This window comes from Anastrepha obliqua, chromosome 4, assembly GCF_027943255.1.
Source record: "Anastrepha obliqua isolate idAnaObli1 chromosome 4, idAnaObli1_1.0, whole genome shotgun sequence".
Taxonomy (NCBI): Eukaryota; Metazoa; Arthropoda; class Insecta; order Diptera; family Tephritidae; genus Anastrepha; species Anastrepha obliqua.
In genome coordinates, this window is record NC_072895.1 from 46,247,660 (window position 1) to 46,259,049 (window position 11,390).

General features: G+C 29.9%; 1 protein-coding gene across 2 annotated transcripts; it reads right to left on the reverse strand.

The window, feature by feature from the left end:
• Positions 1–540: 540 nt before the first annotated feature.
• Positions 541–9,988, reverse strand: LOC129245590 (peptidyl-alpha-hydroxyglycine alpha-amidating lyase 2). 2 transcript variants are annotated; one of them, XM_054883854.1, is made up of 8 exons: positions 9,850–9,988; positions 9,548–9,770; positions 9,184–9,473; positions 8,880–9,078; positions 2,416–2,529; positions 2,227–2,314; positions 2,056–2,155; positions 541–1,981 (listed from the first exon to the last, which is right to left on the reverse strand). In XM_054883854.1, exons 2-8 carry the CDS (start codon positions 9,746–9,748, stop codon positions 1,678–1,680), a joined length of 1,296 nt encoding a protein of 431 aa, XP_054739829.1. In that variant the 5' UTR covers positions 9,749–9,770; positions 9,850–9,988; the 3' UTR covers positions 541–1,677. The 2 variants fall into 2 exon arrangements, with proteins under 2 accessions (XP_054739829.1, XP_054739828.1); XM_054883853.1 differs by having other exon boundaries at positions 9,548–9,988.
• Between the last annotated feature and the right edge of the window lie 1,402 nt (positions 9,989–11,390).

An 11,390-nucleotide genomic window follows, 5' to 3' on the forward strand; every position in this document is an offset into this window, starting at 1 on the left:
GAAGCGTCCCCTTAGACAGCGTCCAACTTTGCTTTTATCTCTGCGCATTTTTGCCCATCCAAAAACAAAAAGCGAATTAGCGAACGGTAATGTTCATTTTTCCATTTTCCAGGCGGCCGCCGTAGCCGAATGGGTTGGTGCGTGACTACCATTCGGAATTCACAGAGAGAACGTTGGTTCGAATCTCGGTGAAACACCAAAATTAAGAAAAACATTTTTTTAATAGCGGTCGCCCCTCGGCAGGCAATGGCAAACCTCCGAGCTTGGCCAAACACCCAAAAAGGGTGTACACGACAATTATATATATATATATATAATGTTCTTTTTCCACCTTAACGACAATCACGAAACACGTCTTACTCGAATAGCTGCCAAATCCAAACTAACCTATCAATCAGTCTGAATTTTGTTTTGGCGTCGTTTGATAGAAGGCAGCACACGATAACAATTCCCCTCAGAAACGCCCTCTGTCATCAAACACGGGTACTTATTGAACCGCCCTCGTAATATAATTTTCATTAAACAGAAAACTCAGCACAGTTTAGTGGGGTAGACACAATTTTATTTATCATTTCTTTGTACATATACTGGTTAAAAGTTTACTTTAGGTACAGGAGGCCAAATTACAAATCAATTTATGTTTTTTTTTTGTGTATGTATGTATATGTAAACTATTAAAACCAAACGTTTTTATAAATCACCATTACAATTTTTGAAAGGCAAACCGGGTAGGTTACTACAGGGTGTTTCATTACCACGACGGAGCAAAGACCACATAAAACGTTTACTACGACTTTTTTTTTAAATATGTAGGTACTAGGGTGATAGGGTTAGCAGATTATTTATACACATTTTTATGTAATAAACTAATTTTTTCATCATCTATTTGTACGCAAATATTTACTTTATTACTTTTACCACCACATTTTGGTTATTTCTCATATTTATATAGGTTTTTTGTGCATTCTTCTATAACTTTTTAATATTTTAGTTTCATTTATTATTATTTTATGTTATATATTCAAGAAATTGTTACTATAGTTTTAATTGTATTGGTGACTACTTTTGGTTATCTTTCGTTTGTGGTTGATATACATAGTTATGTTTTTATACGTGTATGTGTGTGGATAACTTAACCACTTGCTGAGCAGATGCTCCCCAAATATAGACAATGGAAGATTTGTGAAATTACTAAAATCGAAGTGTTTTTGGTCACATATTTTATTATTTTCTTGCTTTTCCTCTTTTTCTTTTTGTGATTCCGAGATATGACTTGAGTTGCTTTTGTAGCTGTAATTTAAAACATGCACAACTTGGTGCTTGCTACGTTCGAGGTAAAAATGTGTAGTGCTTTGTGTTATTTTTCTCACATTTTTTATTTAAAAAATTTTTTTTTCAGGTGTAAACTGAAGGTCTCGTTCGATATTAAGTTATTACATTTAATTTCGATTAGATTCTTTATAGGTTTATTGTTTTACAACTATACTTTATTGTTTTGTTTTTATATTGAACTCAATGTTTTCTATTCAATTATTGTTGCTTGCTATGTTTTTAAAATACTCTTTGTTTTGTCTTCTGTTTTTATTACAACTTTTCATCATCATCTTGAACATTTCTTATACTTTCACTCCTCTTCACCCTCCTTCACTTCACTTCATACCACTTTGTTCTGTGCACTTAAACCAACACATATTTCCACACTTTATTTGTCTGATGATTCGTACCGATTTCGGTAACATACAGTGCGGACCCATTCACGCATACAGCAATCGAATGTGGATTTTTGAATTCACCCCAATGCCCGATGATTGTTTCGGAGCGTGGATCAATGGTGAAACCGCGAACGGGCAACATTGATGTAGGTCCATTCACTGCGTATACAATGTCTCCGTAAGCTGACACGCCAAAAACACGACCCAAATCAGGCTCTTGTATGGTAGCGGCGGGCTGACCCTCACCCTGTGACGATTTTAAACCGGCTCTATGTTGGAAAGTAAGGAGTTATAATTTATATTATTTTATTTGTTAAAATTTCAGATTTTCTGTTAAACTCACTTTGGACAAACCACACGCATATTCTCACGATCAGCAATACACAGGAGATCTAGATGTTCCAATAAAGTGATGCCATGTGGCACTTGCAGCGAGAGGAATTCTGAAAATTTTGTCAAAATGTGATACATTATTTTTATTAAACTTCTTTAGTGCACTTATTTTGTTGTTTACCCGGTGGCTGTGGTATGGTGCGCAATATTCGTCCAGCAGCGTTAAATTTCAAAATGCGGCTATTACAGTAACCGTCGGCAATGAAGAACTAGAAGTTTTGAAAGCGCGCCCATAAGAGTAATTTAGGTAGGGAAGAATTTTTTATGCACAAATGCGTGAAACTTGTAAGAGTTTTGCTTAATGACTTACCTCGCCTGTTGTGGCCACTGCAATAGAAGTGGGCTTGCAAAGGTGATTAATGGTTGAGCCGGGTTTGAAGAGTTTTCCAATGGTTAGCAGCGGTTGAGTATCGAATGGTTTGAACTGAGAGGTATTGCATTAAATTTAGTTTGTTAAATTAAATTGAATTGATTTAAATAGGCAAAACAAAAAACTAAGCGATAAAATAAAATAAAAAAATAAAAAACAATAAAAAAAGATTAAAAAACCATAAAAATAAATAAATTAAAAAAATAAATTTAAAAAACAATAAAAAAATTAAAATAAAATAAAAATAAATAAAATAAGAGTAATAAGAGATAAAAAAATAAAATAAAAACAAAATAATTAAAAATAAAAAATAATAAGAAAAATTAATTAAATAAAAACAATTATAAAATAAAAGAAAACAAACAAGTAAAAAAAAAAATTAAAAAAAAAGAAATTAAAAAGACAATGAAAACAAAAATAAATCAAAAAAAAACAATAAAAAACAAATAAATTTAAAAAGCAATAAAAAAATTAAAATGAAATAAAAAATAAATAAAATAAAAGAGATAAGAGATAAAAATATACAATAAAGACAATAAATAAAAAAATAAGAAAAACATTAATTAAATAAAAGCAATTAAAAAATAAAAGATAAAATTTTATGAACTTAAAAAAATTTATAAAAAAAACAAAAAATTGTATTAAAATGTTAATAAAAAAATTTGAAAACTTAAAAATTAATGAAATATTTTTAATTTGATTAATTTTTTATATAATTTAAATACATTTTTTTTTTTAATAAAATTTTATTATTTACGTTTTTTTATTTAATTATTTTTTTTTTAATTGATTATAATTTAAATTTAACTTTTAATTTAATTAAAGAAAAAATAAAAATGTATATAATTTAAATTAATTTTTTTAAATAAAATGTTTTTATTTAATAATTTTTTTTTAATTTCATTTTTTTTTAATTTAATATCTTTTCTTCTTCTTCTTCAATAAAAAAATAAAGAGGTAAAAGATAAAAACAATAAATTCAAAAAATTAGAGAAAAACATATTTAATCAAATGTTAATTAAAAAATAAAAGAAAAAATTTTATTAACTTAAATAAACAAAAAAAATAAAAAGTTGTATTAAAATTTTAATAAAAAAACTTTAAAACTTAAAAATTAATAAAATTTTTGAATTTAATTTATTTTTTATATAATTTAAATACAGTTTTTTAAATAAACGTTTTTTATTTACGTTTTTTATTTAATTAATTTTTTAAATTGATTATAATTTAAAATTAACTTTTAATTTAATTAAAGAAAAAGTAAAAATGTATATATTATAATTTAAATTAATTTTTTACAATATATAAAATTTTTTTATTTAATAATTTTTTTCTTAATTTCATTTTTTTTAATTTAATATCTTCTTCAATAAAAAAAATAAAGAAGTAAAAGATAAAAAAAAATAAATAAAATAAAATCAATAAATAAAAAAAAGTAAAAAAAAAACATTAATTAAATAAAATCAATTAAAAAATAAAAGAAAAAATTTTATTAACTTAAACAAATAAAGAATTATAAAAAAAGTAAAAAGGTTGTACTAAAATTTTGATAAAAATTAATAACATTTTTTAATTTAATTTATTTTTTAAATAGTTTTAATACAGTTTTTTAAATAAAATTTTTTTATTTACGTTTTTTTATTTAATTAATTTTTTTTAATTGTTTATAATTTAAAATCCACTTTTCATTTAATTAAAGAAAAAATACTAACTTATATAACTTAAATTAATTTTTTTAAATAAAATTTTTTTATATAATACATTTTTTTTTTAATGATATATCTTTTTCTTCTTCAATAAAAGAAGTAAAAGATAAAAGCAATAAATAAAATAAAAACAATAAATAGAAAAAATTTTCAAAAAAAAAACACTGAGTAGATAAAAAAAATTAAAAAATAAAAGAAACAAATTTATTAATATAACTTAAACAAAAAAAAAAATGTATAAAAAAAAAATAAAAAGTTGTATTACAATTTTAATAAAAGAATTTGAAAACTTAAAAATTTATAAATTTCTTAAATTTAATTTACTTTTTATATAATTCAAATACATTTTTGTAAATAAATTTTTTTTTTACGTTTTTTTATTTAATAACATTTTTTAATTGACTATAATTTAAAATTAACTTTTAATTTAATTAAAGAAAAAATAAACATTTATATAGTTTAAATAAATTTTTTTAAATAAAATTTTTTTATTTAATACATTTTTGTTTCATTTAATTTTTTTAAATTTAATATCTTCTTCAATAAAAGAAGCGAAAGATAAAAAAATAGATAAAATAAAAACAATAAATAAAAAGAAATTAGAAAAAGAACATTAATTAAATAAAAACAATTAGAAAATAAAAGAAAAAATTTTATTAACTGAAACAAAAAAAAAATTATAAATAAAAATAAAAAGTTGTATTAAAATTTTAAAAAGAAAATTTGAAAATTTAAAAATTAATAAAATTTTTTTATTTTTAATTTATTTTTTATATAATTTAAACACATTTTATTAATAACATTTTTTTATTTAGGTTTTTTATTTCATTAATTGGTTTTTTTAATTGATTATAATTTAAAATGAACTTTTAATTTAGTTAAAGAAAAAATAAAAATTTTAATTTAGTTAAAGAAAAAATAAAAATTTATATATTATAATTTATTTTAATTTTTTTAAATATTTTTTTTATTCCATTGTTTTAAATTTAATTTAATTTTATAATTTTACGTTACAGTGGAGCGTCTATAATAGTAAACTTTCGGTATAACGAATTTTCAATTCAATAAATAGGATTTGAAGCAATCAGTTTAGATCCGTTTGGCTGAGAACTTGAAATCACAAGTAGAAAGCGTTTATCAATGAAAATAAACTAAGGATTTTGAAATATTGGAACAAAGGACTTTTAGGTAGTGACTTGCTGACAAGTAGCGAGATGTACCCATGCCCCTTGACCAGACGATAGTATTGTAGATCAAAATGTTGACCAACTTTGACTATTTTCCTTTTTTTGAATCTTATTTTTTTATAATATTGCCTAAAAAAACCAAATTTTCATTTTTTTTTTTACAAAAATAGTGAATGTTTCAAAAACTTTTCATCCCAATTCCACGGTCTAGAAAGATTTTTGTATGTAGTATGATGGCTTATTCAATTTTAGAACAATAAGTTTGAATTTGCTAAACCATCCCGTTGATTTTTAATAATTTTTTTGCTTGGCGGTATTGCGGTATGGAGTAAAATATAAAAACGTGTCGTGCCCAAAATGTTGATGTGCCACCGTTTGTCGCTGTACCATGAAATGGAAATTCAAAATCAAAGAATACAATTTCTAGAATGAAATGGCGCCTCGATTAACTTTAATTGGAAATATGGAGGTATTATTTATTTGGCGCAGGGACTACATTAGGAGAGCAGACAGAACGCGAAGAGCGACTTCCACTAGCACACATAGCGCTCGCACACTTAGCGCAGCGGCAGAAGTCGAGCCTGGCTTCGCACTCTCTGTACCAGTGATAGTACTATAGTTGATTGAGACACAAAAGCAGCATCATTAGCGCTGGAAGCAGCGGAAACCGAGGAAAATGCAGCACGCGGGGGGAGATTCGCACTAGCAACAGGCGATGAGCAAACAGTGTTAGCGTTGTTACGAGTACTCACAGCTGGTTTGATGTTTACAGCACTAGTCACTATGTGACGTATATTTATTAGTTCGAATGTGAGTAAGGATATGTTAGCTTCACTATTTGCGAGTTTGCTTTGTTTGTGCCTGCAGGGCATCGAACTTTTGCGGTAATTGTTGTTTATTTTCATGCAGAGTATTCACTACAGATAGCGACCGAGCATTCTCACTCCGAAGAGCGGCAAATTCTTTGACGACTATAAGCAAGGTAACCTGCTGTTTATTAACAATATAATTTTTTATTACGACAGCTTTCTCAACACACAAATTGAATGGGGGAAATGAGCGATTTGAATTATGGCGCTCAGCCGTGCAGTTTTTGCAAAAGAAAAGCTTATCGGCCGCGATTAGGAAATCCAAATCAGCTGGCAGAATACCAACACAGTTCAAGTGGCAGTACTCTTTGCATTGAGCACATGTGGCTAATTAACACTCGAATATTAAAAAAACACATCTGGACGGTACGACAGTTCGCGTAAGGCGTATACTCGTATACAATATATCCCTAAATTATTTTTTTATATTTTTTTCTTAGTTTAGCTCGCTTTACTTAATTTAATGGACTTTAATTATAAATTGTAATTATTTTAGTTTATAGAGGTGTGTTCGAAAAGTATCGCGAATTTTGAATTTTCGCAGGTTACGTGTATTCAAATTTCGATTTTTTTGTGGCGACATGTTTGTACTCATGTCTCTCACTCATGCCGACGAGTTCGGCCATTTGGAATGTTCAGTTAATTGTTTACCGCTGCTTTGCTTGCACGTGTTTCGCTCGTCTTCGATTTTTGCCTGTTCAAAAATATGGATAAAAGAACTTGTATCAAATTAAGTGCGCGGATGCATTCCGAATGTTGACTGTATCATACGGAGAATCTACTTTGGACCAAAGCAACGTTTATTGGTGGTACAAAATGCTCTCAGAAGGGCGAGAAGATGTGAACAGACGAAAAAATTGATGAAGTGAAGAAAATGGTACTGGCCTATCGTCGAATCACCGTTAGAGAAGTTGCTGAGAACAGAAGTTGCTAGACATATCGATTGGCTCGTGCCATTCGATTTTTTTCAATGATTTGGGCATGAGACAGGTCGCGGCAAAATTCGTACCAAAACTGCTCAATTTCGACCAAAAGCAGCATCGCATGAACATTGCTAATGAGATGTTGGACTCTGTCCGCGGCGACCCAAATTTGCTCCAGAGGGTCATAACTGGTGACGAATCGTGGGTTTATGGTTACGTGGAAACCAAAGGTCAATCATCTCAATGGAAGCTGCCGCACGAACCAAGACCGAAAAAAGCGCGCCAAGTTCGGTCGAATGTAAAAGTTTTGCTTACCGATTTCCTCGATTGCAGGGGCCTTGTGCATCATGAGTTCTTGCCACAGGGTAAAACGGTCAATAAGGAATATTACCTGCAAGTTATGCGTAATTTGCGCAAAGCAATCCGCCAGAAACGCTCGGATTTGTGGAAGAACAAAAATTAGCTCTTGCATCACGATAACGCCCCTGCTCACACAACGTTGCGTGTGCGTGACTTTTTAGCCAAAAACAACACACTAATGATGCCACAGCCACCGCATTCCCCCGATCTGGCCCCCTGTGATTTTTTGTCGTTCCCGAAACTGAAGAGGCCCATGAAAGTACGACGCTACGCTACGATTGACGAGATAAAGACGGCATCGAAGGAAGAGCTGAACAAGATACAAAAAAATATTTTTTGAAGTGCTTCGAAGATTGGAAAAAACTTTGGCACAAGTGTATAATATATCATGGGAACTACTTTGAAGGGGACAAAATAGATATTAATGAATTAATAAATATTTTTTGAAAAAACACCAAATTCGCGATACTTTTTCAACCCACCTCGTATTACACCTCGTTTTATGAATTTTTTATGTAATTTAATTAAATTAATTTTATTGTTTTGTTTTGTTTATTTTATCATATTTTGTTTTGATTTGTAATATTTAATCGAGTTGACTTTACTTTATTATATTTTTTTTCCTTAATTTTATTTTGTAATAGTTTGTCTCAATTGATTTAATTTTATGTTATTGTAATTTTTTATAATTCTGACTTGATTTAACTTCACTTTCTCTATTTAATTATATCGTATTTTATATAACCCTTTTTATTAATCATTTTTTATTTATTGGAATTTAATTTTATTATATTATATTTTGTTTTTAATATTTTGTAATATTTATTTTATTTTAGTTTTACGTTATTTAATTTTATTTTATGCGCCTTATTTTAATATATTTTTATTATATTTTATTTTAAAATACATTGTTTTATTTTCTTTTATTTTTTTTTTTTATTCTATTTTGTAATCCCCGATTCAATTAAAGTTTATGCTATTCTATTGTATTTTAATTCAGTTTAATTTAATTTAATTTAGTTTAAATTTATTATATTTCTTATATTTTTTTCCTTATTTAATTATTTTAAATAATTTAATTTCATATTCCACTTGTTTTGCCACTAATTTAATTTTAATTTATTTAATTTTACTACATTTTAATTTTTTTTTATTTTGTCATACTTAATTTTATTTTAGGTTATCTCAATGTATTTATTTGTAATTTTTTTTTAATTTTTTCTTGATTTACCTGTTTTATCCTTAATTTTTTATACTTTACTGTATTTACTTTATTTTTATGGTTTTAATTATTATGGTTTTAATTAAATTTAATCATCTTTTATTTGATTTAATTTCGCTAATTTTACTTTTACCCACCTTAAACGCCTGATGCATTGCCACATCCGTAATCCAGTAATTTCCATGCACATCGATGGTCAAGCCATGTGGCATGTAGAACATATCTTCTCCCCACCCAGATTTAATAGCACCCGTCTTGGGATCCAAAATGTAAATAGTCTTCTCCTTAATCGGTCCATATTCAATCAAATAGAAAATGTTGCTGTCATTAAAGGTGCTAAAACAACAAAAAAGAAAACAAGTAGCGGTTAAATATATGTATATCCGCACGCCTACTCCAATAAACACACACACAACTGATTTGTAACAGCTGTTGACCTACTTCGCATCCCAATATCTATCGGCGCGATGAAAGATGACCGGATTGCCATGTTGATCAATGGAAACGGCGGTGACCTGCCCGAAGGAGTGGCTTTCAGTTGGCCAATTCTCTACCAGCACTGGCGTGGGTACCACGGGCGGTGGAGTTATAATATTCATGCTACCGCCACCGCCACCGCCTCCAGCGCTGCTATGTTCCAAATTCGTTTGTAACTCATTACTGTTACTGCTGCTGCCACCGCTGCTGCCAATGCTAATTACATTTTCATTATCCAAATGCAGTTCCTGTAACTGTGAAATCAAACAAAAAAAAAAAATAATTTAATATTCCTTTCCCATCCACAATTAGTAAGTTTCCCACTCACCGCTGCATTTTCCTTTAGACGTCGTTTTATCAGTGCACGCACGTCATTGAAGAAACGCTCATTTAGCGTCAATGCATCCTCTGGATAGTCGAGGCGATGTGTTGGCAAATGGCTGCTCGCACTCCAATCGATTGCGACCACGGCCAAAACGAAAATCAAACCGCACAACTTCTCCATATTAACTGCCTTGTTGTTGCTCATCCTGTTGCTGTGAAGTGAATGCCTTTCATTTGTGAAAGGTTCAAGTGTATTTAGTCAATTTTTGTATCTTGTGTGTTGTCAATTACAATTCGCAGCAATACAACAGCTGGTTAAATGAGCTTTACGAAAAATCCTTAACCAACCATAGTCGTTGATTTGTACTCGTAAATCTGCGTTGCAGTAAATTTGTGACTATACACTTAATATCGGGCTTCTCCTCTTGTTTTCTTTTTTTTACTGGTATAGTTACTATTGTGAGTATTAATGTTGTCGTAGATTAAGGTTGTACGTCCAGGCAGTTGTATGGCGCAGGCGTATTAAAGCCGAAGACAGTGGGCTTGATTAAAGAAACCATCAAAATAGCTGCAATTTAAAATTGAAAAACTGTGCAACGCTTTTTACACAAGAAGTCTATTAGACCTTCGAGTATTTCACATACAATTTTTTTATTTTCATATATCTCTGCACCTTCACCCTTTACTCTTCCCCTTTGCGAAGTGGCGTTAGTTATTCAGATCAGAAATATGTGTGTACTTGCACACAGTTCCCTTCGAATTTAGCTCTTCGAATAATCTTTTCATCAAGGTTTTTTCCTCTGTACATATAAAATGGATAAGACATCGTAGTCGTATTTGTGTTGGACATTCATGTTATTATAAAACTTTGAGAGCCAATAATTCCATCTCTTTGGTGCCTGCCGTTCGCAAGAACAACGCCACAGATCTTTCATAGAATAGTTTTCCCGAATGTTGGTGTGTCTAAAAGCTGGTTCCTATGTATAAAATGTCCTTCATAAATTCGAAGTTTTAATTGTAAGCTAGTTTGTTTTGTTCTCGCTGCTCGACTGCTCGCTGTTCTCACTGCTCGACTAATCTCCAAGATGAAAAAAGCCGTGCTGACGGCACTTGTGGAGAGATGAACTATGTGAATATCGTCCGAGTACGCCAAGAGTATCGTACTTTTTCATATGTGTTGCAGATTGGCAGCAAACATTAAACCTCGAATAGTTCGAAGAAGTCCCTCCCAATTTTGAGGGCGCTGATGATCGTGTTCAACAATATTTCACATTGCTCAATGTGTTTCACAGGGTTACCAAAATTAGACGTGGCTGTTTCGTGCTGTCAGAGTTACCTTTAAAGTCGACATTTTCGATTGTGGATATCAAATTTCTTGGTTGTGTCTAACGTTCCTCGATGTCCAGCTTTCATTGTACTTTCTGGTTCACAATCTTTATTGCACGTTGGCGCATACATGCCTTAGCTAGAACCAGGTCGTCATCCAATGAAATCATACCTACAGACAGCCGAGAGTGTATGCCTAACCACTTTCCATTTGTCTCGCAACTAGTCATGAATACAACTTCCACCTCTGACCGATAAAGCGGAGTTAGAATGTGGGTGAACCTTTTTTCCTTTCATAACTATGTTGAACCGAAAGTCGGTATGTGACCGAAGTTTAGAAGCGCCCAATCTCAGAAGATCTAATTAAAAAAGTGGTCTTGGTTTGTTGGCAGCCTTTTATAATTTCATATAATTTTGCTTTGAGGATACTATGTTCTCAAGTTCAAGCTTCTGGCCTCTAGATAAGATCCGCTGAAAATGTGTGCTCTCCAGAAGCCGTTCCTCAAAAGGGATCTTTAAAT

What these genes read in the sequence shown, in the direction of transcription:
- LOC129245590 (XM_054883854.1), bottom strand. Translation starts at nt 9,748, where the DNA reads ATGAGCAACAACAAGGCAGTTAATATGGAGAAGTTGTGCGGTTTGATT. An exon ending in CAATGCATCAGGCGTTTAAG is followed by an intron (nt 2,530 to 8,879) that starts GTGGGTAAAAGT and finishes AATACCTCTCAG; the next exon opens with TTCAAACCATTCGATACTCA. An exon ending in CACCATACCACAGCCACCGG is followed by an intron (nt 2,156 to 2,226) that starts GTAAACAACAAA and finishes CAAAATTTTCAG; the next exon opens with AATTCCTCTCGCTGCAAGTG.